This window comes from Dryobates pubescens, unplaced genomic scaffold, assembly GCF_014839835.1.
Source record: "Dryobates pubescens isolate bDryPub1 unplaced genomic scaffold, bDryPub1.pri scaffold_118_arrow_ctg1, whole genome shotgun sequence".
NCBI classification, from domain to species: Eukaryota; Metazoa; Chordata; class Aves; order Piciformes; family Picidae; genus Dryobates; species Dryobates pubescens.
Window position 1 is genome coordinate 1 of NW_026530709.1, and position 26,134 is coordinate 26,134.

Sequence of the window (26,134 nt, forward strand, 5' to 3'; positions counted from 1 at the left end):
AGGGGCTGCTGGGGATGGGGGGGGGTCTCAGGGAGAGGGGGGGTCCCGGGAATGGGGGCTGCTGGGGATGGGGAGGGGGGGGTCTTAGGGAGAGGGGGGGGTCCTAGGGAGGGAGGCTCTGGGGAGGGGGGGTCCCGGGAAGGGGATCCCGGGGAGGGGTGGGGGGGGGTGGGTGGTGGGGGGGGGTGGGTCGGAGGGGGGTGTGTGTCCAAGGGAGGGGCTCCTGCCCCACGCCAGCGCTCAGCGGCCCCCAGCCCAGCCCCTTTTGGGGGGGGGGGGGGGGGGGGGTTGTCCTTTCCTCTCCCCCCCCCCCCCGACGTCATCGATGTCCCCAAGGTTGCTGGGGGGGCGGGGGGGCCGCCTGCCCCTCCGCCGACTGCACCCCCAGCCCCGCCGGCCCCCCCGGGGGCAGCCTCCTGCTGTGCCTCTGCCATCGGCACCTCTGCAACGGCCGCGGCCCCGCCGCGGGGGGGGCCCCGCACGGCCCCGGTACGGGGGGGCGAGGGGGGGGGGACACACACACACGGGGGGGAAGGGGGCACTGGGGATGGTTTGGGGGGCACTGAGGGCACCCTGAAACCTTCAGGGGGTACGGGGGGGGGGGGGGCACGCGGGGGGGAGACCCCCCAGGGAGGGGGCGCTGAGGACCTCTGAGAGACCTCTGGGGGTGGATCTGGGACCCACGGGGGGGGGGGTCCTGGGGTGGGGGGGTCCTGGGAGTCCTCGGGGACCTTTTGGGGGGGGTCCTGGGGGACTCCTGAGGGGGGGGTGTGGGACTCGTATGGGACCTGGGGGGGGGGGGGGGGGGCTGGGACCCACGGGGGACCCTGGGGGGACCTATTGGGGACCCTAAGACCTGCAGGGGTCCCATGGTGGGGGGGGGGGGGGGGTTGGTCCTCGGACCCATTGGGGACCTTTCGAGGGGACCCTGGGGGTCCCCCCCTCAAAACTCTGTCCCTCCCCTCCCCGCAGCGCCCACCCCGGGGGGGACCCCATGGCTGTGGGCTGCTGCCCCCCTGCTCTTCCTCCTCCTCTTCCTCACCTGCCTGGCTGCCCTCGGTAGGGACAGGGACACCGGGGGGGGGGGGGAAGGGACACAGCGACCCCTCCCCACTTTGCGTCCCCTGGGGGTGGGTGTCCCCCGAACGCCACCCGCGGGGTGCTGGCCCTGGCACCCCGGTCCCGACGGCGAGGGGGGAGAGAGGGTCCTGGGGGTCCCCTGGGGGGGGGCCACAGCCCCTGAGGGTCCCTGCTGAGGCGGGGGGAGGGTCCCCAGACCACCAATGTCCCCAAGCAGAGGGATCCTGGGGTGCAGCCCCCCCCCCCCCCCTTGTCCCCGGGGGTTGGGGGCGTCCCTGGTGCCCCCAGCGCCTCCCTGTCCCCCTTTGTCCCCTGCCCAGGGCTGCGCCGAGGGAGGGCCCCCCCGGCGCGACCCCCCCGGAGGTGGCAGAGGGTCAGGGTCCCCCCAGACCCCCCCAGCCCGGAGCTGCCAGCGCTGCGCTTCCTGCAGGTGCCCGGGGGGGGGCCGGGGGGGCACCCCTGGGTGGGGGGAGCACCCCTGGGTGGGGGGAGCACCCCTGGAGGATCCTTGGGGGGGGGGGGGAGGGGGACACCCAAACTGGGTTCCCGTCACCCTTGGGGGGGCACTGGGGTGCCACGGGGGGCACCCACCCATGGCTGCACCCCCCCGGGGTGGGTAGGAGGGGGTGCGGTTGGGCAGGGCGTGCGCGGTGCCAGGCGGGGGGGTGCCAGGCTGCTGACCCTCGGGTGGGTACCAAGCGGGTGGGTGCCAGGCGGGGGGTGCCAGGCGGCTGACCCTCGGGTGGGTACCAAGCGGGTGGGTGCCAGGCGGCTGACCTTCGGCTGGGTGCCAGGCGGGTGGGTACCAAGCGGGTGGGTGCCAGGCAGGGGGGTGCCAAGCGGGTGGGTGCCAGGCAGGGGGGTGCCAGGCTGCTGACCCTCGGGGGTGGGTGCCAGGCGGGGGGGTGCCAGGCTGCTGACCCTCGGGGGGTGGGTGCCAGGCGGGGGGGTGCCAGGCGGTGGGTGCCAGGCTGCTGACCCTCGGGGGGTGGGTGCCAGGCGGTGGGTACCAGGCGGGGGGGTGCCAGGCTGCTGACCCTCGGGGGGTGGGTGCCAGGCGGTGGGTACCAGGCGGGGGGGTGCCAGGCTGCTGACCCTCGGGGGGTGGGTGCCAGGCGGTGGGTGCCAGGCGGGGGGGTGCCAGGCTGCTGACCCTCGGGGGGTGGGTGCCAGGCGGTGGGTACCAGGCGGGGGGGTGCCAGGCTGCTGACCCTCGGGGGGGTGGGTGCCAGGCGGGGGGGTGCCAGGCTGCTGACCCTCGGGGGGGTGGGTGCCCGGCGGGGGGGTGCCAGGCTGCTGACCCTCGGGGGGTGGGTGCCAGGCGGTGGGTGCCAGGCGGAGGGTGCCAGGCTGCTGACCCTCGGGGGGGTACCAGGCGGGGGGGTGCCAGGCGGGGGGGTGCCAGGCGGTGGGTGCCAGGCGGTGGGTGCCAGGCTGCTGACCCGCGGGGTGTGGGTGCCAGGTGCTGCAGGCCGGGCGCTTCTCGGCCGTGTGGCAGGGGACGCTGCGGCGCCAGCCGGTGGCCATCAAAGCCTTCGCGGCCGGCGGCGCGGAGCGGTTCGCGGCGGAGCGAGCGGTGCTGCGGCTGCCGCTGATGGAGCACCGCAACGTGGCCAAGCTGCTCCGCGCCGCCCGCGCCGGGGGGCCCCGCGCCCGCGGCGGGGTCCTGGTCCTGCAGCTCTACCCTGCCGTGAGCGCGGCCGCGGGGGGCTCCGAGGGGGGCATGGGGGAGGGGGGGCTCGGGGGGGGTGGGGGTCAGGATGGGTATGGAGGGCTCAGAGGGTGGGGGTCAGGGTGGGCATGGGGGGCTCAGGGGGGTGGGAGGGTGTTGGGGGTCAGGGTGGGCATGGGGGGCTTAGGGGGGTGGGAAGGTTGTGGGGGTCAGGGTGGGCATGGGGGGCTCAGGGGGGTGGGAGGGTGCTGGGGGTCAGGGTGGGCATGGGGGGCTCAGGGGGGTGGGACGGTGGTGGGGGTCAGGGTGGGCATGGGGGGCTCAGGGGGGTGGGGAGGTGCTTGGGGTCAGGGAGGGCATGGGGGGCTCAGGGGGGTGGGAGGGTGCTGGGGGTCAGGGTGGGCATGGGGGGCTCAGGGGGGTGGGAGGGTGCTGGGGGTCGGGGTGGGCATGGGGGGCTCAGGGGGGTGGGGAGGTGCTGGGGGTCAGGGTGGGCACGAGCAGCCCCTGGCTTTGGGGGCATGCTGGGGGTGCTGATGGGCAGAGGAGGGTGCTGGGGGAGGGGGGCACAGGGCTGTGCCAGGGGTGCAGGGCTGTGCCTGGGCTGCTTTTGGGGCTGCCCACACTTGCTGCATGCCCGCACCGGGACATGGGGTGCCCATGGATGGGTGCCCCACGCCCCCCCCCCCCCTCCCCTCAACCCCCTTACTCGTGCCCCCAGGGCTCCCTGCGGCACTTCCTGGCACAGCATGTGGGCACCTGGGCTGGCAGCGTGCGCCTGGCACTGTCCCTTGCCCGCGGCCTCGCCTTCCTGCACCAGGAGCTCTGGCGCGACGGTGAGAGCCCCCCCGGCCCCTCGGCCGGCACCGGCTGGCACCAGCCCGTGCCACCTGCCTGTGCCCTCTCCCGTGCCAGGCCTGTACAAGCCCAGCGTGGCACATCGGGACCTGAGCAGCCAGAACGTGCTGGTGCGGGAGGATGGCACCTGCGCCATCGGCGACTTCGGGCTGGCCCTGGCGCTGCCACCAGGCGGCCAGGACGGCTCCGCCGCCCGGCGCGGGGGGGTCCACATCCGCAGGGTGAGGAGCAGGGAGGGGACAGGGCCGGGGCCGGGGCCGGGGCCGGGGCCGGGGCCGGGGCCGGGGAAGGAGAAAGGGATAAGGTTGGGATGGCAGCAGGGATAGGGACAGGGATGAGGGCAGGGATGGAATGGTCCAGGGATGGGGATGGGGGACAGAGGAAGGGGCAGGGACAAGATGGGGATGAGGAATGAAGGATGGGATGGGATAGGGGTGAGGGATGGGATGGGATGGGATGGGGATGAGGGATGGGATGGGATGGGATGGGATGGGATGGGATGGGATGGGATGGGATAGGGGTGAGGGATGGGATGGGGATGAGGAATGGGATGGGGATGAGGACTGGGATGGGATGGGTTGGGATGGAATGGGATAGGGATGAGGGATGTGATGGGGATGAGAAATGGGATGGGATGGGATGGGGATGGGATGGAATAGGGGTGAGGGATGGGATGGGGATGGGATGGGGATGGGGAATGGGATAGGATGGGGATGAGGACTGGGATGGGATGGGTTGGGATGGGATGGAATAGGGGTGAGGGATAGGAAGGGTTGGGATGGGATGAGGATGAGGGATGGGATGGGGATGAGGAATGGGATGGGGATGAGGAATGGGATGGGGATGAGGAATGGGATGGGATGGGTTGGGATGGAATGGGATAGGGATGAGGGATGTGATGGGGATGAGGGATGGGATGGGGGTGAGGGATGGGATGGGATGGGATGGGATGGGATGGGATGGGATGGGATGGGATGGGATGGGATGGGATGGGGGTGAGGACAGGGCCAGGGATGGACACGAGGATGAGGACAGAGAAAGGGATAGGGATGGGATGGGAACAGGGCCAGGCCAGGGCTGGGCTGTCCCTGCAAGCATGGCCCTGGGGCTGTCCTTACCCTGGCACACCTGGCCCTGGTGCCAGCCGGGTCCTGGCACACACGGCCTGGTGCTGGCCCTGTGCTGGGTGCCATGGCAAGCGGTGCTGTGGGCACAGGCTGGCACCCAGCGGTACCTGGCCCCTGAGATCCTGGATGAGAGCCTGGACCTGCGGGCATGGGGCCGGGCACTGCGCCAGGCTGACGTCTACGCCCTGGCACTGCTCCTCTGGGAGATCCTCTCACGCTGCCAGGCCCTCAGCCCCGGTGAGTGCCCACAGCTGTCCCCCTCCTTAACCTTGGCACCCCCCCCATCCATCCCTGCTGACCCCTTGCCTTGCCCCCCCCAGGAGCACCTGTGCCCCCCTTCCAGCTGGCATACGAGGCAGAGCTGGGTGCCAGCCCCACGGATGCCCAGCTCCGGCACTTGGCCGTGGAGGAACGGCGGCGACCTCTCATCCCCCCAGCCTGGCACCACGTCCCCCAGGTCAGCCCCCGAGGGCACCCACGGGAGGGAAGGGTGTCCCAGGGTGGAGGTCCCTGCTGGGGGTGTCCCTGCTGGGGGCATCATATCTATGGGGTCCCTGCCAGGGGGTTCCTCTGCACCCTGGGGGTCTCCCCATCCTGGGGGGTCCCTTCCAGGGGCTTCCTCTGCTGAGGCCAGAGCTGGCAAGGGTCACCCACCCAGGGGGTCCCCTCTGAAGCCGGCTCCGGGGGGTGGGGGGGTGTTGCTTTTCCCGCAGCCCGCGGGGGCTCTGCCGGAGCTGCTGGAGGATTGCTGGGACCCCGACCCCGAAGCCAGGCTCTCTGCCGAGAGGGCTCTCCAGCGGCTCCAGCGCCTGGCTGCCGGCCCCCCGCCACCCAACAGCCCTCTCTTGACTTCTGCAGCCCCTCCGGGGGGTTCTGGCCAACGCGGGGGTCCCCCCGCGGCAGCCGAGCGAGAGGTGGGTGCGGAGGGAACCCGAGAGAGGGAGCGGGAGAGGCGGGCGGCAGGACCCAGGAGGCTCCCTTCGTGCAGGCCCCGCCCACGGGAGGAGCCAGGCGGCCTGGCTCTGCCTATAGGGTGGAGGGACGCGCGCATGTCCCGCCCACGGGGCGGGGTCGGTAGGGTCGACCCTGCTCTGGGTGCTTTCGGGCGGGGCCGCGGCCGGAGCGAAGGCAGCGGCTGGGGGAGGCAGCGGCTGGGGTCCCTGGGTCCTCCTACACCCCCAGATCCTGGCTCCTCCCTGGGGCCCCTGTGCACCCCCAGCCTCCCCTAAATCCCATCCCACCTGGACTCTTCCTGCATCCCCCTCTGCAATCCCAAATCCTCCTCTGCGCTCTTCCTCCACGGCCACCAGCGCCCATCTGGGACCACCCCTGACCACTCGTGTCCTCCTGTGGCCACCTGTGTGCCCACAACCAGCCTGGACCACCCCATGTCCTCCTGAGTGCTGTGACCAGCCAGACACAACCACCTGGACCAATCTATGTCCTCCTGGGGCCACCCAGGACCACCCTTGTCCACCTCTGAAGCTGTGACCACCGATGGCCACCTGCACCCAGCCATGACCATGTGTGACCAACCAGGACAACCTACAGACCACAGACTGTGAGGTGACTCAGTCCAACCCAAGACCACCACAGCCACCAACACATGGCCCCAAGTGCCATGGCCACGTAACTTTTGACCACCCCCCAGGCATGGGGACTCCACCACCTCCCTGGGCAGCCTGGGCCAGTGCCTGACCGCTCTGGCAGTCAAGAAGTTTCTTTTATTGTCCAACTTTAAACCTGCCTTGGGCAACTGGAGGCTATTTGCTCTTGTCCCATCACTTAGGACAAGAGATCTCAGCCCCCACCTGGCTCCAGCTGCTCCTCAGGGAGTTGCAGAGAGCGTCTCCCCTCAGCTTCCTCTTCTCCAGGCTCCAGGTCCTTCAGCTGCTCCTGCCCAGCCCTGCTCTCCAGACCCTTCCCTGGTTTCGTTGCCCTTCTGACTGTGTTCTGGCTGCGTTGCCCTTCTGGTTGTGCTGCTCAGCTCTCCGCCTCAGAAGGGCATCGCCAGGCAGGCAGCGCCAGCTGAGGCCAGGGCAGCAAAGCCCAGGAGAGCCAGCAGCCCTCCGGGGCTGGCGGAGCAGCAGCGTGGACGGAGCAGAGACTCCAGCTCCCGGCATGCCCCGGGGCAAGCAGCGCGCCACACGGGAAGTGACGTCACCGGTAGGCCAGCTTCTGGCGTGCAAACAACATGGCCGACCGGGAGTGACGTCTCCGGGACTGCAGCGTTCGGCATGCCCCGGGCAAACAACATGGCCGACAGGAAGTGACGTAGCTCGGGACTCCGGCTGTCGGCGAGCGCCGGCTCCGGCGCTGCCTGCGTCCGCCCGGAGCTCCCCGCGGCACCGGCGTGGGGCTGGGGAGGGGGACATGGGTCCCAGCTTGGCTACGGGGCAGCCAAGGCTGAGATGGGAGCCGGAAGAGGGGCTCCGGGTTGGAGTCAAAGGGGTTGGGGTTCAGCTACACCTCGCCCCCCCCCATGCCGCCATGTGGAAGCCTCCCGCCCGCCCTCCCCCGGTCCCCTAGGACGGACGGTGGGGCACGGATGGGCCGGAGCGGGGTGCGGGGCACCCCGTGGCACCTGCAGGGAGCCCCAGCCCGGGTTTCCAAGCCCCGCTGACCCCCAGACACCCCTGCGGCTGATCCCACCCGTGGGTCGGGGTGGAGGGCAGCAGAGGTGGCCAGCGACGCCCACCAGGCTGGGGGGGGGGGGGCAGCTGTAGGGCAGATCCCCCTGGGTGTCTCCCACTGCATCTCGGGATCCTCGCTCAGGTGGCCCCAGACGTGGCCTTGGGGGTCTCTGCCCCCTACAACCCCCTCCCCACCTCCTCTTGTCCTCTTGGCACCAGAGCCCAACCCCCACCTGGCCCCAGACACCTCTCAGGCACTTGCAGGGAGCCAGGAGGTCTCCCCTCAGCCTCCTCTCCTCCAGCCTCAACCTCCCCAGCTTCCTCAGCTGCTCCTCCCCAGCCCTCTCCCCCAGCTCCTTCCCTGGCCCTGCTGCAGCCCTCAAAGTCCTCCTGGCCCTGAGGAGCCCAAGGCTGCCCCCAGGCTGCCAGCTGTGGCCCCCCCCAGTGCCCAGCCCGGGGGTACCATCCCTGCCCTGCTGCTGCCCACAGCACTGCTGCTCCAGCCCAGGCTGCTGCTGCCCTCCTTGCCCCCCTGGGCACCCCCTGGCTCCTCTCCAGGCGCTGGCACCAACCCCTTCGGAGCCTTTCCTGCCGGGCAGCTTCCGTCCACCGATCCCTAACCCTGCACCAGCAGGTGGCAGAGGACGACCATGGATGGTTGGAGCCAGGAGCCGTCGGGGGGGGTGGAGAAGCTTCCTTTCCATTCCCTTTCCAGCCTGGGGATTCCTTTTCACCCAAATCCTCATTTCCCTCCCTCCTTTTTTTTTGGGGGGGGGGGGGGGGGGAGACACAAAAATCTCTGCTTTGGGGGGATGACATAAACTGAGGTGCAGAACAGACTCTGCCCCTCTCATCTCCTTGGAACCTCCCTGTTCTCCAATGCTTGGAGTGATCAGCAGGGATCCAGCCCCCCCTGCCCTGGCTGCTCCAGTTCTGCCTCAGCCTGGATCCTTTTGAGTCCCTCCAGGCTGGGGGAAGAGCCTGCAAGGGGTTGCCCAAAGAGGTGGTGGAAGGAAGCCTCAGCCCTGGGAGGTCTTAAGGCCAAGGCTGGAGGTGGCTGTGAGCAGCCTGCTCTGGTGGGAGGGGTCCCTGCCCGTGGCTGGGGGTTGGAACTGGCTGAGCCTTGAGGTCCCTTCCAAGCCTGACAGTTGCAGGGCTCCATGCTCCCATTCTGCCTCCAGCTGAACCCCTCCAGCTGCCCACAACCCTCTGGACCCACCACGGGGTGGATTTGCTGCCACGGGGTGGCACAAGGTGCCAGTGGCACTGCAGGCACTTCTGGCTGCCCTCAAAGCAGGCAGGGGCTGCCTGTGGAGCTCTGCAGCCTGCAGCAGGAGCAGCAGAAAGGCAGCTGCTGAGCCTTGCCCAGTCTGGGTCTGAAGCACCTGGAGCTGACAGAGAGGGTCCAGAGGAGCTCATGAAATGGCCAAGGGCTTGGAGCAGCTCTGCTCTGAGGCCAGGCTGAGGGAGCTGGGGAGGAGAAGGCTCCAGGGAGACCTCAGAGCAACCTTGCAGTGCCTGAAGGGAGCTGCAGGAAGGGCTGCAGGGGGAAGGCACCAGGGAGACCTCAGAGCAACCTTGCAGTGCCTGAAAGGAGCTGCAGGAAGGGCTGCAGGGGGAAGGCTCCAGGGAGACCTCAGAGCAACCTTGCAGTGCCTGAAGGGAGCTGCAGGAAGGGCTGCAGGGGGAAGGCTCCAGGGAGACCTCAGAGCAACCTTGCAGTGCCTGAAGGGAGCTGCAGGAAGGGCTGCAGGGGGAAGGCTCCAGGGAGACCTCAGAGCAACCTTGCAGTGCCTGAAAGGAGCTGCAGGAAGGGCTGCAGAGGGACTGCTCCCCAAGGCCTGCAGGGACAGCCCCCAGGGGCAATGGCTTCAGGCTGGAGCAGAGCAGATTGAGCTTGGCTGTGAGGCTGTGAGCCCTGCTGCAGGCTGCCCAGGGAGGTGGTTGAGGCTCCAGCCCTGGGGATATGCAAGGGGAAGGCTCCACAGGGCTCTGAGCAACCTGCTGTGGTGGAGCCCAGGAGCTGCCTGTGGAGCTCTTCTCCAACCTGCAGCAGGAGCAGCAGCAGCAGCAGGAGGGCAGCTGTTGGGCACTGCCAAATCTTGCTCTGGAGAACCTTCCTGAGTGCTTATCTCTCCTGCATGAAGCCATCTCCCAGAGGGTGAGCCAGGCAAGTGGCTGTTGGCAGCCTGGGGAGCCAAGAGAGGCCACCACAAAGGGCTTGGTCAACAAGAAGAGGAGAACAAACAACCTCATTGCAGGCAGAGCAAGAGAGTTGATAGCAGAGAGTTCAGTTAACTGCCCTCAAGCCCAGCCCCTCGCTGCCTGGGTGACCCCCTCCCCAGCCTGCCCTGGGAGGCTCCCTGATACCACCCTGGCTCCTCAGGGACACCTTATCTGCAAGAGCAAAGCCTTCCCTTCCCAGCAGTGCTTCAAGAGCCACCCAACTGTCCCCCAACTGCTCTGATCTGCTGATAAAGGAGGAGCTCAGCCAGGCCAGGAGGCTGCAGAGCGCCGAGGCTTGGGCTGGGGGCTGGGGGGGAGCTGCTGGGGGGGCTGTGGGCATGCAGGGTGGTTGGCATCAGCAGCTCTCCACTCAGGCTCAGCTCCTTGCCTGGAAGAGGCTCTTCAGGGTCAGCTTCCAGGCCTGGGGAGCGGAGCTGAGGTTCTCCAGGGCTGGGGAATCATTGAATCAGAGTCAGGGTTGGAAGGGACCCCAAGGCTCAGCCAGTTCCAACCCCCCTGCCATGGGCAGGGACCTCTCACACCAGGGCAGGTTGCTCACAGCCACCTCCAGCCTGGCCTGGAACACCTCCAGGGCTGAGGCTTGCAGCACCTCCCTGGGCAGCCTGGGACAGGCTCTCAGCACCCTCCTGGGGAAGAGCTTCTTCCTCACAGCCAATCTGATGGGAGAGTGCCTGGGGCAGGGGCAGTGCCAGGGGCAGAGTCAGTGCCAGGGGCAGTCAGTGCCTGGGGGCAGGGGCAGTGCCAGGGGCAGGGGCAGTGCCTGGGGCAGGGGCAGTGCCTGGGGCAGGGGCAGTGCCAGGGGCAGAGTCAGTGCCTGGGGGCAGGGGCAGTGCCAGGGGCAGGGACTCTGCCTGCAGCAGCTCTGTGCTGGACTCTCTCCAGCAGTTCCCTGAGGTCCTTCTTGACCTGAGGGGCCCAGACCTGGACACAATCATCCAGATGTGGCCTCCCCAGAGCAGAGCAGAGCAGCAGTACAACCTCTCTGACCTCTCCTCAGCACAGCCCAGGATGCCATTGGCCTTCTTGGCCCCCTTGCTGGCCCGGGGAGGGGGGGGGGCATCCTTCTGCCCACCAGGACCCTCCTCCTCTGAGCTGCTCCCCAACAGCTCAGCCCCGACCTCTCCTTCCCGAGCCGCTCAGACTCTGCTCCCCCCGTGTGAGCATTCCCGAGCCCCTCACGCTGCTCCCTCACGGCCCTGAAGGCTTCGAAGCCTCCTGCCGAGCTCGGCCGACCCCCGGCCAGCGGCTTTGCAGCATCCCAGCAGCCGTCGAGCGCACGGAAGGAGCCTCCCCCGGGGCGGCTTCAGCGCCGGCTCCGCCGCAGCCCTCTCGGCTCGGGAGCCGTTTCCTCGTTTCCTCCGGAGCTGGAAGACGTCAGGCGAGCAGAATTTCCTTTCGAGCCGCAGATAAGCGAGATCCTGCTGATAGAGAGGCCCTGCTCCAACAGACACTGAGGCTTCCAGCTCGCAAGAGCAGCCTCCAGGGCCGGAGGGGGGGAAGGAAACGTCTCAGATCGGGGGATGGAGGGGAGCGCAGCGGCGCTCGGAGAGGCATCGCCAACCCAAATCTGTGTGCCCCGAGCTGTTAACCTTCTGCTGCCAGCACGGAATCACAGCCTCCAAACATCCCAGGGGGCTCCTGAACCCCCCCCCCCAACCCTGTTCCCAGCTCTTCTCCAAGGTTGGAAGGGAGCTTCCAGGTCCTCCGGCTCCAACCACCCTGCCGTGGGCAGGGGACAGCTCCCCCGGGCTGAGGTCGCTCGGAACGGAAGGGGTTGGGTTGGAAGAGGTCAGCAAGTCTTGCTCAGGGGCTCAGCCCAGCCTGGCTTGGGGCACCTGCAGGCTTGGAGCCCCCACAGCTGCCCTGGGGCAGCCTGTTCCAGCGCCTCAGCACCCTCGGGGCGGGGGAATCAGTCTGCTCCTGAGATCCAACCCCAAGCCAGCTTCTGCCTCTTGGGAGCCACCATGCCTGCTCCTGCCTCTCCATGCCCCTCGAACAGGTCCCTCTCCAGCTCTCCTCAGCATCCCCAGAGGCAACTCAGGGCTTGGGACACCTGCAGCAAGGCTCAGGGGTTTCTCCTCCTGCTGAAGGTCCTCTCCTGAAGGTTTTCTCCTGCTGAAGGTCTTCTCCTCCTCCTGTAGGTTCTCTCCTCCTGCTGAAGGTCTTCTCCTGAAGGTTTTCTCTTCCTCCTGTAAGTCCTCTCCTCCTGAAGGTTTTTCTCCTCCTGCTGAAGCTTTTCTCCTGCTGAAGCTTTTCTCCTCCTGCTGAAGCTTTTCTCCTCCTGCTGAAGCTTTTCTCTTCCTCCTGTAGGTCTCCTCCTGCTCCTGCTGCTGAAGGTCCTCTCCTGCTCCTGCTGCTGAAGGTCCTCTCCTGCTCCTGTAGATTCTCCTGCTCCTGCTGCTCCTGCTGAAGGTCTTCTCCTCCTGTAGGTTCTCCTCCTCCAGCTGAAGGTCTTCTCCTCCTGCTGAAGGCCTTCTCCTCCTCCTGTATGTTGAAGCAACCTGGTCCCAGGACTGATCCCTGAGGGACTCTGCTTGTCCCTGGCCTGCCCTGGGGCATGGACCCATGGAGAGCCACTCTTGGGGTGCAGCCATCAAGCCAGGTCTCTGGCGGGGGGGGGAGGTCCAAAGGGGCTCTGCTGGCCTTGCAGATGGCTTTCCTGTGCAGGTCTTTGCTTCCCAGCAGCAAGAGAGAGTGGCTCAGGCCTCAGAGGGAGCCTGCAGCTGGCCTCTGCCAAGCCAGTCCCCACTCTGAAGGCTTCAGAGAGCCCCTGAGTGGCTGCCAGGAGTGAGTCACCCAGAGGGTCCCCCAGAGGAAAGCAGAACTATGGCTTGCTAACCTTGGCCATTGTGGGGGGGGAGAAAGGTTCCTTTGTCCACTCTGCTTTATAAATAACCCAGGAGGCAGCAGCAGCTTTGTTCTCACCCTCCTGGGCTGTGCCTGTGCAGGGACCCCAGCAGAGTCCTCCTCCCCAGAGCCTGGCCCAGGCAGAGCAGCATCCTGCAGGGAGGGTTTTGGTCAGTGCCTCGCAGCAAAGTACCCCAGGGGGGAGAAGGGCCAAGGAGCAGAGCCTGGGACTGCTGTGGGCACAGGGCTGAGCACCTCCCTGCTCCCTCTGGAGCCACTGGGGGCTTGGAAAGCACAGGAGGGGAGGGCTTGGAAGGGACCTCCAGAGGTCACCCAGGGCAGGGCACAGCCAGGGGGGGAGGCTGGGAGCCTCCAGAGGAGACTTCACGACCTCCCTGGGCAGCCTGCTCCAGGCTCTGCCACCCTCAGAGGGGCAAAGCTTTCCCTCCTGTTCCCCTGGCACCTCCTCTGCTGCAGCTGGCCCCCAGTGGCCCTTGTGCTGCCCTGGCTCCAGCCCTGCTCATCTTTACCCCCAGCCCTGAGGGCAGCCCTCAGGCTGCTCTGCTCCCAGGGAGCTCTTCCACTGCCTGCAGCAGCTCTGTGCCCCTGGGCTGGACTCTCTCCAGCAGTTCCCTGAGGTCCTGCTGGAGCTGAGGGCCCCAGAGCTGGACACAGTCTTCCAGATGTGGCCTCCCCAGGGCAGAGCAGAGCAGAGGGGGCAGGAGGACCTCTCTGACCTCTCCTCAGCACAGCCCAGGATGCCATCAGCCTCCTTGGCCACCTTGCTGGCCCAGGGGCAGCCTCCTGCCCAGCAGGAGTGGCAGCAGCAGACCTCAGCCAGGCAGCTGAGAGGAGACCCTGATGTGCCCAGAGCCTGCTGTGCCCAGCTGGGCAGCACCAAACCCCCTCTCAGCTTCAGCCTGGGCACAGAGGACTTTGCAACCTCCAAGTGGAAACCCTGAGCTCAGCTCCTGAGGCTTCTGCCACTGCAGGGCTCCTGTGCCCCAGGCAGCTCCCCCCCAGCTGCAGGGCACCACAGGCTGCAGAGCTTCACCAGGAGATGTTTCCCTTCCCCAGCCCCACTCTTCCTTCAAGCCCTTATCTGCCCCTCACCTGTCCCCACTGGGTCACTTTCAAAGTCCCAGACACTTCCTTCCTCTGTTTGTCTTGGCCAGCAGGGGAAATGTCTTCTGTGTCAAAGGCTTGCAGCAAATCCCTGCCCAGGCTCTGCCTCTGGCCTCCCTCCAGCCACCTCCTGCCCCTGAGCAGGGGGGGTGCAGAGCCCATCCCCACCCCCTCTGCCTGCTCTGCCTCTCCTGCCCCTCTGCTCTGCCACCCCAGAGGGGGCCTGGGGCCAGCTCTGGGCTCCCCCAGCTCAAGGGGGACAGAGAAGGGCTGGGGAGAGCCCAGGGAGGGTTGGGAGGATGATGAAGGAGCAGAGGCTGAGAGCCTGCAGCAGAGCAGCCCCAGAGGGGCTCTGAGCAAGAGCTGAAGGAGCTGGGGGGGTGGGCAAGGGGCTGGGGCTGGCATCTGCCCAGTGGTGCCCAGGGCCAGCCCAAGGGGCACAGAGTGGAGCCCAGGAGGTGGCAGCTGAGCAGCAGAAGAGCTCAGTGGCAAGAGTGAGATCAGCTCTCCATGAGGGGCAGAGGATGAGCTGGGGTGGAAGGGACCTCTGAGGCTCATCCATGGTGGGGGGCAAGAGGCTGGGGTCAGGCTGTGCCCAGTGGTGCCCAGGGCCAGCCCAAGGGGCACAGAGTGGAGCCCAGGAGGAGGAACTTTGGGCTGAGGCTGCTGGGGGCCTGGAGCTGCCCTGAGAGGCTGTGGAGAGCTTCCAACCCCCCCTGGGCACTGTGCCCCCTGGGCAAGCTGCTGGGGGGAGCCCTGCAGGATGGGGCAGGGGGGGGTTGGGGGAGCTCTGGGGGGGTCCCTTGCAGCCCCTCCACGAGGGACACTGCTCTGCCCCTTCCCTCCCAGCCCTGCAGCCCTCTCTCTGCCCCAGCTGTGAGCAGCCCAGCAGCAGCAGGGGCAGCAGCCAGGCCCTCAGGCTGGGGCTCAGCAGGCAGGGGCTAGCCCCAAGCCCACCCTGCAGGCAGCCCTGGGCTTGGGAGCTCCTTCCCCTGCCGCTGAGCACCTTGCTCTCAGCTCCCCCTCCTCCTCCCCCCTCCCCAGCTCAGCCCTCTGTGGTCTCCTGGGGAGCAGTGCACCTGAGTGTGGGCTGCCTGCTGCCTGCAGCTGCTGCAACCACAGCCTGAGCCAAGCCAAAGCTCCTCCTGCCCGGGGCTGAGCTCCCCCCCAGACCCCAAACCCGAGGCAGGCTGAGCTCAGCCTGGGAAACAGGAAGAGAGCAGCTGGGGTGGGAGGGCAAAGCGAGGAACATCCCCCCCCAGGGCCCCCCCCCCCAGGCACACCTGGGGCTTACCTGGCCAGCTGCTCCCCACCACAGAGGCCTGGCACAGCACTTCCCCCTGCCTGGGCTTCGGCTTCAGAGCTTAAACCGCTGCAGCTGGGGGCTGCAGGGGCACTGGGGGCAGGGCTGGGGGCTGCAGGGGCACTGCTGGGGGCTGCAGGGGCACTGGGGGCAGGGCTGGGGGCTGCAGGGACACTGCTGGGGGCTGCAGGGGCACTGCTGGAGGCTGGGGGCTGCTGTGTGCAGCTGCCACCCTGCACCTCCTCTTCCCCAGGAGCCACCCTAAGCACCTCCAGGAGCTCCCTGAGCACCCCCAGGAGCTCCCTGAGCTCCCTCACCATCACCTTGCAGTGTTCCAGCTGCCACCCTGAGCACCTCCTGTCCTCCAGGAGCCACCCTGAGCACCTCCAGGAGCTCCTTGAGTTCCATCACCATCACCTTGCAGCGTTCCAGCTGCCACCCTGCACCTCCTCCTCTCCAGGAGCTCCCTGAGCACCTCCAGGAGCTCCTTGAGCTCCATGACCATCACCTTGCAGCGTTCCAGCTGCCACCCTGCACCTCCTGCTCTCCAGGAGCCATCTGAGCACCTCCAGGAGCTCCCTGAGCACCTCCAGGAGCTCCTTGAGTTCCATCACCATCACCTTGCAGTGCTGCAGCTGCCACCCTGCACCTCCTCCTCTCCAGGAGCTCCCTGAGCACCTCCAGGAGCTCCCTGAGCTCCATCACCATCCCCTTGCAGCGTTCCAGCTGCCACCCTGCACCTCCTGCTCTCCAGGAGCCATCTGAGCACCTCCAGGAGCTCCCTGAGCTCCATCACCATCACCTTGCAGCGTTCCAGCTGCCAGCCTGCACCTCCTCTTCCCCAGGAGCTCTCCTGGCTTCCTCTCCTGCACCTTTGAAACACAAAAGGTCTTCATCTTTCCCCTTTCTGGTTTTGTTGTTGTTTTGCCTCCAGGGAGCCTCTGCTCAGGCTGCCTAATTAGGGAGGATGAATTAATTAGCCCTCACTTCCTCCCAGATGGAAATGTGCCTTTGTTATCCCCCACCCCCGGGGGCAGGGGCTCTTTATCTCTGCCTGGCCTCAGCTTCTGGCAGCTCCTTCGGTGTCCTCACACCTGAGCTGCCAGCGGCCAAGCAGGGCAGAGTTGGGGCTTCCTCGGGGCCCTGGGGGGCTGCAGCCAGCTCTGTCTGCCCAAACTCAGCCCCACAGCCTCTCCCCAGAGGAGGAGAGGGAGGGGGAGCTGAGAGCAAGGTGCTCGGCGGCAGGGGAAGGAGCTCCCAAGCCCAGGGCTGCCTGCAGGGTGGGCTTGGGGCCAGCCCCTGCCTGCTGAGCCCCAGCCTGAGGGCCTTGGCTGCTGCCCCTGCTGCTGCTGGGCTGCTCACAGCTGGGGCAGAGAGAGGGCTGCAGGGCTGGGAGGGAAGGGGCAGAGCAGTGTCCCTCGTGGAGGGGCTGCAAGGGACCCCCCAGAGCTCCCCCAACCTCCCCCCTGCCCCATCCAGCAGGGCTCCCCCCAGCAGCTTGCCCAGGGGGCACAGTGCCCAGGGGGGGGTTGGAAGCTCTCCACAGCCTCTCAGGGCAGCTCCAGGCCCCCAGCAGCCTCACCCCAAACAACTTTCCCCCTCCTGGGCTCCACTCTGTGCCCCTTGGCCTGGTCCTGGGCACCACTGGGCACAGCCTGGCCCCAGCCTCTTGCCCCCCACCATGGATGAGCCTCAGAGGTCCCTTCCACCCCAGCTCATCCTCTGCCCCTCATGGAGAGCTGATCTCACTCTTGCCACTGAGCTCTTCTGCTGCTCAGCTGCCACCTCCTGGGCTCCACTCTGTGCCCCATGCCCTGGCCCTGGGCACCACTCTGTGCCCCATGCCCTGGCCCTGGGCTCCACTCTGTGCCCCTGGCCCTGGGCCCCACTGAGCACACCCTGGCCCCAGCCTCTTGCCCCTCACCCTTTAGCCCTTGCTGAGCACTGCTCACATCCCCCCTGGGGCCGCTCAGGTGAGTTTGGTCTCCCCAGCTCCATCCCCATCTTCATCACCCTCCTCCATCCCCTGCCCCCTCCCCATCCCCATCCCCCCCCTCCCCTCTCTTTCCCACCTGCTCCACCAGGCTGATCGCTGCTCTCAGTCTCTCTCTCTCTCTCTTCCCTCTCAGCCTCTCTTGGCAACTCCAATTTTCCATCCCATTTCCGACCGGGAGCCCCTGGGCCGGTGCCACCCTCCCGGGCTCGTCAGGGTTTGCACAACCGCTTAACCCTCTCCCAGCTGGGGGTGGCGGGGAGGGGGGGAAGGGAAAAAACCCACCCCAAGCAGGGAGCAGGGGAAGGGGGGAGCAGCGAGGAGCAGGGGAAGGGGGTCAGCCAGGAGCAGGGGAGGAGAAGGGGCAGCGAGGAGCAGGGGAAACTCCCTGCCGGTGCCACTTTGTCCCTCCGCCAGCGAAGCGAAGCTCTCCGGGCTGAGCCCTCCGGACGCCGCATTCCAGCTGGGGAACACATTGCAAACGTTTGACTCATAGGAACTTGGAAGGGTTGGAGCCTGGGGGGGGTGGGGAGGGAGAGAAGGGAGGGGAGGAGGGGGCTGAGAGTCACATTCCCATTCCCGGGGAGGGATTCGGTTGTTGGGATTTCTTCCCTCCCTCCCTTCCCCCCCCCCCCGCCGCCGCCCCCCTCCCTTCCTTTTTGTGTTCGTTTAACCCCCAAACTTTTCACTCTCTGCTACCTCTTTTTTTCCCCCCCTCCCCAAAAATAAACCTCAGAGTCTCTCAGCTTGCTGCCTTGGGCCGAGGAGGGCTTGGAGGGTCCCCTGGGGGGGGGGTGGGAGCTGGATTCGTGGGGTCGGTTTGCTCCTGCGAGGGTTTTTCGGGGGTTGTTTTGGCTCTTTGGGGGGGGGCCTGTGTGTGTGTCGGGGTTTTTCTTCCTCTCTCCTCTCCCTCTCTGTTCCCAGGACAGGGCTGGCTTTCTAGGTTTGATAAAGCATTTCCTCCCATTGTCATTCTAGACGGCCTCGGGGCCCTTCTCTCGGTCCCTCCCGGCCCTTCTCTCAGTCCCTCCCCTTCCACCGTCCCCTCTCTTTCTCTCCCTCTCCCTCCCTCCCTCTCTCTCTCTCTCTCTCTCTTCCTGAACTTGAGTGAATCTTGAGATCTAAAGAGAGAGCAGCTGCCTGCCTTCAGCACCTCCCGAACAATGAGACCTCACTTCCCGGGGCTTTAATCCCTCTGGATGCAAGGACAAAGCCAGGGTGAGTCGCCGCCGCCGCCGCCGCCTTCGCGGCTCTCGCTCGCCGCCGTCTGCGAACTTCCCGCGGGGGCTGCTCGGGGTGGTCCCCGCAGCCCTCCTTGTGGGGGTGGGGGGGTAGGGGGGGCTGCGGAGGGCTGATGTGGCGCAAGGAAGACCTCAAAGTTCTCCAAACCCACCCAAATGCGTTCCCCCGGGGAAGCCTTGGGTGTCCCCCGCCGGGCGCCGCGGCCCCGCCGGGCGCTCTGCCAGCCCGAATCTGGGGCACCCTCCGGCTGCCCTCCTCCGGAGGGCTGGCCGAGACCTGGCAAAGGTGGGAGGCATCCTGAGCTCGGGGCGAGAAGGAATCTGATGCAATCAGGCATGGCCGGGAGCAGGGCGAGGGAGGAAGAGCTTCCCGGCGGCTCCGGGGCCGTGCGAGCCGCGGGGCGATGCTAAAAGAGGAGCTCGGAGAGGCAGAGGGCGGGAGGGAAATCCAGGATCCAGGGATCCGCACGGGGCCGGGAGGGGCTGCGGGGTGGACCTCGCTGCCTCTGCTGCTCTCTCTCTCTCTCTGCCTCCCGACAGCCCTGGCAGCAGCTTTGCCGCCGGGCTTGAGGGAAGGGACTCGGATCGGAGCGCAGGGGAAGGGCTGCTGGGTGTGGGGCTGCTGGTGGAGGCGGCGGGACAGGGACTTGTCCTGCCCCGGGTGGAGAGAGGCTGGCAGGAGGGGGTGGGGGGTTGTGGGCAGCGCTGGGGGCTGCAGGGAGGGAGGGAGGGAAGGAGGGATGGAGGAAGGAGGGATGGAGGGAAGGAGGGATGGAGGGAAGGAGGGATGGAGGGAAGGAGGGATGGAAGGACAGAAGGAGGGATGGAAGGTGGGAAGGAGGGAAGGAGGGATGGAAGGAGGGAGGGAGGAATGGATGCATGGACAGATGGACACCAGGCTGGACCCACAGGCAGGCAGGCAGCCTCCCAAGGAAGGGAAGGATCCACTCTGGGGACAGGGAGTGGTGCTGAAGGGCTGCCCAGAGATGAGTTGTGGAGACCCTGGAGACATTTGGAGCCAGATGATTCCTTCCATCCCTTTGTGCCTCTGCAAGCAGCAGGTGCTCAGTGCTGCCTGCTCAGTTGGTGACACCCAGAGCCCAGACCTCCAGGTTGCCCAGGCCTGGCCCAGGCTGCCTGGGGTGGGTGGGGGGTGGAGTCCCCATCCCTGGAGGCCTTTCCAAGCCCTGGAGCTGCGGTGCTGAGGGCCAGGGGCTGGCTGTGGGGTGGACTCCATGGCCTGGGAGGTCTGGAGGTGCTTCCAAGCCCTGGAGCTGCGGTGCTGAGGGCCAGGGCCTGGCTGTGGGGTGGACTCTGTGAGGTCTCTTCCAACAACCAAAAGGATTCCCTGGCTCTGCCAGGTGCTGGGAATGTGTTGGGCTGAGCTCAGTGCTCTGCCTCTTGGCCACTCTCCTTCACCCAACCCAAGAGCTTGAGCCCATCCCTGGGGCCTGCTGCTGCTGCTCAGGCTCCTGGGGTGACAACCCTGAGCCCCAGGACCACCTCCCAGGGGCTTCTCCAATGCCTCCTGGCACTACCCCAGCCAGGGGAGGGGGAGGAGGAGGAGCAGAGCCCCTTCCTGAGGTTAGCAGCCTCACTTTTGGGGTCTTGTTTCCCAGCTGCTGGAGCTGAGCCAGGCTCAGGGGCAGTTGGTTGTCTCTCCCTGGGGGGAGGTTTTGTTTGTTTGCTGGAAGTGCTGCTGGGCTTTGCTCAGGAGCATGGAGGGGAAGCTTCCTCTGCAGGGGCAGGAAGCAACAATTTCCTGCCCTCTCCCTGGGCAGCTCTCACCTCTGAGTGCTCCCTTGGCAGCCCAGGCTTTTGGGAAGGGGCTTTTTTTGGTGCTGGGGGCTTTGCTTTGCTCCTTGCTTTGGCCCCATCCTGAGTGGTGCTGCTGCTGGTTGGGGCTCTGCAGGGCCAGAAGGAGCAGGGCAGGGGTTGCCCTCCTGGGCTGGGCACTGGTGGGGGCCATGCCTTGAAGGCTGGGGGGGGTGGGGGAGGCAGTTTGGGCTCCTCACTCCCAGAAGGACATTGAGGGGCTGGGGTGGTCCAGAGCAGGGCAATGAAGCTGGGGAAGGGTCTGGAGGAGAGGGCTGAGGAGGAGCAGCTGGGGGCAGGGGGTGAGGCTGGAGGAGAGGAGGCTGAAGGGAGACCTCCTGGCTCCCTGCAAGTGCCTGAGAGGAGGCTGGAGCCAGGGGACAAGGGACAGGACAAGAGGAGATGGCCTCAGGTTGCCCACCAGGAACAATTTCTACCCCTCGAGGGCTGTCCAGGCCTGGCCCTGGCTGCCCAGGGAGGCAGTGGTGGAGTTCCCCATCCCTGGAGGAGCTTCAAAGCTTCCCTGGAGCCGCGGTGCTGAGGGCCAAGGGCTCGGTGGTGCCCTGGGGAAGCGCTGGGGGTTGGGCTCCGTGCTCTGGGAGGTCTCTTCCAGCCTGACTCCTCCTGTGCCGGGCAGGGGCAGCCTGGAGCCGCTGCACGCCGGGCTGGGAGGGGATGGTTGGGCTGGGAAATGGCTCTTGGGGATAGAAAGGGACACTTAGGGTGCTTGATGGGCTGGGAAGTGGATGGTTTAGGGTGGCAAGTGGATTTCTGGGCTGGCAAGTGGATGCTTGGGGATTCCTGGGCTGGGAAATGGATGTTGAGGGTAGCTCTGGGCTGGGAAATGGATCTTGGGGATAGAAAGGGATATTTAGGGTGCTTGCTGGGCTGGGAAGTGGATTTCTGGGCTGGCAAGTGGATGCTTGGGGATTCCTGGGCTGGGAAATGGTTGTTTAGGGTATCCCTGGGGTGGGAAATGATTGTTCAGGATGTCTCTGGGGTGGGAAATGGATGGTTGAGTGTTGCTGGGCTGGGAAATGGATGTTTAGGATGTCTCTGGGGTGGGAAACTGATGCTTTGGGGTTCTCTGGGCTGGGAAATGGATCTTTTAGGCTGGCAAATGGATCTCTGGGCTGGCAAGTGGATGCTTGGGGATTCCTGGGCTGGGAAATGGTTGTTTTGGGTGTCTCTGGGCTGGGAAATGATTGCTCAGGATGTCTCTGGGGTGGGAAATGGATGTTTTGAGGGTTCTCTGGGCTGGCAAATGGATTCCTGGGCTGGCAAGTGGATGCTTGGGGATTCCTGGGCTGGGAAATGATTGTTTAGGGTATCCCTGGGGAGGGAAAGTGATGCTTTGAGTGTTGCTGGGCTGGGAAATTGATGGGTTTGGGGGTTTTCTGGGCTGGAAAGTGGATTTCTGGGCTGGCAAGTGGATGCTTGGATGTCTCTGGGGTAGGAAATGGATGTTTAGGATGTCTCTGGGCTGGGAAATGGATGTTTTAGGCTGGCAAATGGATCTCTGGGCTGGCAAGTGGATGCTTGGGGATTCCTGGGCTGGGAAATGATTGTTCTGGGTGTCTCTGGGGTGGGAAATGGATGCTTGGGGTGTTTCTGGGCTTGGAAAGTGATGTTTGGGGAGTTTCTGGGCTGGCAAGTGGATTTCTGGGCTGGAAATGGATTTCTGGGCTGGCAAGTGGATGCTTGGGGGTTTCTGGGCTGGGAAATGGTTGTTTTGGGTGTCTCTGGGCTGGGAAAAGGATGGTTGAGTGTTGCTGGGCTGGGAAATGGATATTTTAGGCTGGCAAGTGGATTCCTGGGCTGGCAAATGGATGCTTGGGGACTCCTGGGCTGGGAAATGGATGTTTTGGGTATCTCTGGGGTGGGAAACTGATGCTTTGGGGTTTTCTGAGCTGGGAAATGGATGTTTGAGTGTTGCTGGGCTGGGAAATGGATGTTTGGGGTGGTTCTGGGCTTGGAAAAGTGATGCTTTGGGGTTTTTCTGGGCTGGGAAATGGATGTTTTGGGGCTGGAAAGTGGATTTCTGGGCTGGGAAAGTGGTGGTTTGGGTTTTTTATTCAGGGCTGGAAAGTGGAGGTTTGGGGCTGGGAAATGGATGTTTGGGGGTTTTCTGGGCTGGAAAGTGGATGTTTGGGGGAGGGAAGGGGGTTAGGGGGTGTGTGTGGGGTCCTTGGCAGCTCCACACCCCTCCCCTCCCCAGAGAGATGTTTTCATTCAGTGCCTTGCTGGTGCTGGCAGCATCTAGCAGCCAGCCCAGCAAGGTGCTTGAGTGCAGCACAGTGCCTGGAGGGGAAGCTCTGCGGGCTCAGAGGGCTCCAGCCAGAGGGAGCCCGGACAGACAGATGGACAGCGCCGCAGGAGGGCTTTCCAGCCGCCCCCCAGCCCCCTGCCAGGGCAGCATGCAGCGAGGGGCAGCAGGGAGCTGCCTGCCTGAGCTGTCGATGCTTTGCCTGTGGTAGCAAAGGGTCTCCCCTGCAGGGAGGGAACCGCTGAGGGGCTGAGGAGGGGCTGGGGGAGGCAGAGCAGCTCCCAACCCTCCCTCCCCGCCCCGGGTGAAGGCAGGGAGGGGTTAAACGCTTGCGAGTGGCCACGCATGGGAGAGGAGCTGGTGGCTGGCAGAGGAGGTGGTTGGAAGGTTGTGCAAGAGCAGCTTGGCTGGGAGGAGAGGCTGAAGGGATGCCCGAAGGGATGGGAGCCGGGGGGGAGGAGAAAGGAGAGGGCAGGAAGGGCTCCGCCGCAGCCTCTGCGCCGGGCTGCAGCCTCCGCGCTGGGACAACGCTGCCCAGGGCTGCTCTGTCCCCCCAGCCCTCCCCCCGCAAGTGTGTCCCCCCAACCCCTCTCAAGTGTGTCCCCCCAACCCCCCCCCCCAGCGTGTCCCCAGCCCCCCCAGCGTGTCCCCAGCCCCCCAGCCCTCTCTGCCGCCTGGGTCCTGGGGAGCTCTCCGTTCCCCGGCCCCCCTCGCATCGCTGCCGGCTGCCTGGGGGGCGCCAGGCTGTCCCAGCCGCGACCCCTGGGCCTCCCCCCGCTGCGTGCGGCTGGAGGCGAAGGCTTCGCAGCGCATCCCCGCGGCGGAGCAGCAGAGGCAGAGCAGAAGCCGCAGCCCAGGGGCAGCCTCCCCCCCCCCCCCCCCAGCTCCCCCTCCCTCGGCCTGGGCTGCCCCGGGGGTGGGAGACTCCCCGGAGGGGAAATGGGGGCTGCGAAGCTGATCTCTGTTTCCCTCCCCCCGGCCCTGAGCTTTCTGCTTGGCTCTGAAGGGGGAGGGCAGCCCTGAAGCCTCCCAGCCAGGGCGGCAGGGGGGGAGGCAGAGAGGCTGCAGGGGCAGAGGAGGGCAAAGCTCCACGAGGGGCTCCTGGCTGGCTAGGAGCTGGAGGCTGATGAAAAGCAGCTCCCACTCAGGCTGCTTTGATGATGCTCAGGGGTTGGGGGAAAGAGCAGAAAGGGCTCTGAGGAGCTCTTGGCCACAGCAAGCTCCCTAAAGGCAGCCCAGGCTGCCCCAGGCTGGAGGAGGATGAGCAGAAGGTGTGGGGGCTTGGGGCAGGAAGTGCCAGGTGGGGCTGGGCTGCTGCTGCTGCTGCTGAAGGCAGCCTTTGTTCAGGCAGCAATTGCAACCAGACCTCTCTCTCTTCCCTCCTTCGGTGCTTGGGAGGTTCCCCGAGGGAGGGCCAGGCCCGGGTCGAGGTGTCCTGGCCTGCCTGAGCACAGAGCCAGGCTTGGGTCCTGCTGCTCTGCCTGCAGGAGAGGCACAGAGCAGCCCCTGGGGGCACCCGGAGGAGCTGCTGGCACTGCCAGCCTCCACCTTGCAGCTTCCCTTCCTCGCTCTCCTCCTTGCCCCCCCCGAGCCTTGGGCAGGGCTGCAGCAGCTTTGGGCTTGGCTGGGCCTTGCTCCTGCCCTTCCCTGCCCCCTCACTTGGGCCAGGGAGCAGCGGTGCTGCCTCTGAGCTGCTCTGCAGGGCTGAGATCCTAAGACCCTGGAGGGTCTCACTGCTTCCCCTGGCAGGGCTGGGGAGGTGCAGCCAAGGCCAGGGGGCTCCTGAGGGGGCAGCTCCTGTGGGCAGCAGGGCGAGGGAGGTTCTCCTGCCCCTCTGCACTGACCCAGTGAGGACACAGCTGGCCCAGCTCTGGGCTCCCCAGCTCAAGGCAGGCAGAGAAGTGCTGGAGAGAGGCCAGAGGAGGCTGGGGAGATGCTGGGGGGCTGCAGCATCCCCTGGGGGGCTGCAGCATCCCTTGGGCTGCAGCATCCCCTGGACAGCAGCATCCCAGGAGCTGCATCCCCTGGGCATCCTCCTCCCAGGAGCTGCATCCCAGGAGCTGCATCCCCTGGGCATCCTCCTCCCAGCAGCTGCATCCCAGCAGCTGCATCCCCTGGGCATCCTCCTCCCAGCAGCTGCATCCCAGCAGCTGCATCCCAGGAGCTGCATCCCCTGGGCATCCTCCTCCCAGCAGCTGCATCCCAGGAGCTGCATCCTCTGGGCATCCTCCTCCCAGCAGCTGCATCCCAGGAGCTGCATCCCATGAGCTGCATCCCCTGGGCATCCTCCTCCCAGGAGCTGCATCCCAGGAGCTGCATCCCCTGGGCATCCTCCTCCCAGGAGCTGCATCCCATGAGCTGCATCCCCTGGGCATCCTCCTCCCAGGAGCTGCCCCTCCCGGGCAGCATCCCGCGGGCAGCATCCCTCCCGTCCCGGCTGAGCGCAGGGCCAGGGCCGGGCTGTGGGACCGAATCTTGGGGGGGGGTGAGGGGTGTGTGGATGGCTGGAGGCCGCTTTTTGCCGGGGGGGGGGGGTTGGGGGGGGGGGGAGGGGCCTGGGACCTCTGCTCGCCGCCGCGGCAGCAGCTTCCTGCTTGACTCACACCTGAGAGCTCGCCCCGGGGGCCTCTCGCCCTCAGCGGAGGCTGTTTACAACCAGGGATTCCCAGAAAGAGCCCTCGGGGCCGGACGTCCTGAAGAGAAATTGAAACGAAACATTTCCCCCCCGAGCCCCCGGGGTGGCACCGGCTAAAAATAACCCCCCCCCAAACCCCCCCTCCCCGGGCGGGGGAAGCGGCGGCGGCGGCGGCGAACGGAGCTGCGGCGCCGGCCCCGAGCTCGCAGCGCCCCGCGGCAGGGGGCAGGGGGCACCGGCAGCACCCCCCGGGGCGAGGGGGGGTGGTCCTGGGCATAATGTGGGGATTGTGCCCCCCCGCCCTGGGCTGGGCGCTGGGGAGGCCACAGCTGGCAGCCTGGGGGCAGCCTTGGGCTCCTCGGGGCCGGGAGGGCTGCAGCGGGGCCAGGGAAGGAGCTCTGGGGAAGGGGCTGGGGGAGAGAGGGGCTGGGGAGGAGCAGCTGAGGGAGCTCTGGGGAAGGGGCTGAGGGAGAGGGGCTGGGGAGGAGCAGCTGAGGGAGCTCTGGGGAAGGGGCTGGGGGAGAGAGGGGCTGGGGAGGAGCAGCTGAGGGAGCTGGGGGGAGGTTGAGGCTGGAGGAGAGGAAGCTGAGGGGAGACCTCCTGGCTGCCTGCAGCTCCCTGAGAGGAGGCTGGAGCCAGGGGGGGGCTGAGCTCCTGTGCCAAGGGCCAGGACAAGAGGAGATGACCTCAGGCTGCCCCAGGGCAGGTTCAGCTTGGCCTTGAGGAACAATTTCTGCCCCCTGAGGAGCATCCAGGCCTGGCCCAGGCTGCCCAGGGCAGGTGGTGGAGGGAGCTGCAGAAGGTCTCCCCTCAGCCTCCTCTTCTCCAGCTCCCCCCCAAATGCCAGGCAGAGCTTTGCCTCTCACTCTCTGCCGGTGCCGAGGTCGTTGCCCCCCCTCCCCCGGGGGGTCTCCTCCTTGCCCTGCTCCTTGCCCCCAGCTCTTCCTCCCCCCAGGCATCTGCTGCCCTTTGGGAACCTGAGCTCCCAGCTGGTGAATTCCTGAAGGGAGGACAATTTTTTTCCCCTCTCCCCTTCCCCCCCTTTCCCCTCCCTGGGTGGCTCCAGAGCCGCTCCAGTTTTAGTCTCCATCCCTCTCCCCGGCTCGGAGCCTCCGCCTCTGCTCCCGGGAGCCTTCGCTGTCCCTGCCGAGCCCTTCCCTGCCGGCAGGAGCCGCAGTGGCCGATTTCAACAGCAGCTCCGAGGGGCTTGGGAGAGCCCCAGGAGCCTCCTGGCAGCTTCAGGGTTGCTTTTGCTTCAGTTTGAAAGCGGTTTGGTTCCTTCCCCCTCCCCC

General features: G+C 66.6%; 1 protein-coding gene across 1 annotated transcript; it reads left to right on the forward strand.

Moving 5' to 3' along the window:
- Window positions 1-336: 336 nt before the first annotated feature.
- LOC128899663 (anti-Muellerian hormone type-2 receptor-like) lies at window positions 337-11,071 on the forward strand (the record flags this gene model as incomplete). The annotated part of the gene is made up of 13 exons (XM_054179328.1): window positions 337-489; window positions 973-1,059; window positions 1,401-1,510; window positions 2,543-2,770; window positions 3,474-3,588; window positions 3,668-3,831; window positions 4,827-4,974; window positions 5,058-5,194; window positions 5,451-5,811; window positions 6,199-6,298; window positions 6,725-7,006; window positions 7,267-7,300; window positions 10,820-11,071. Coding segments are annotated over 13 exons (2,171 nt in total), but the record flags the coding sequence as incomplete, so codon positions are not given.
- Between the last annotated feature and the right edge of the window lie 15,063 nt (window positions 11,072-26,134).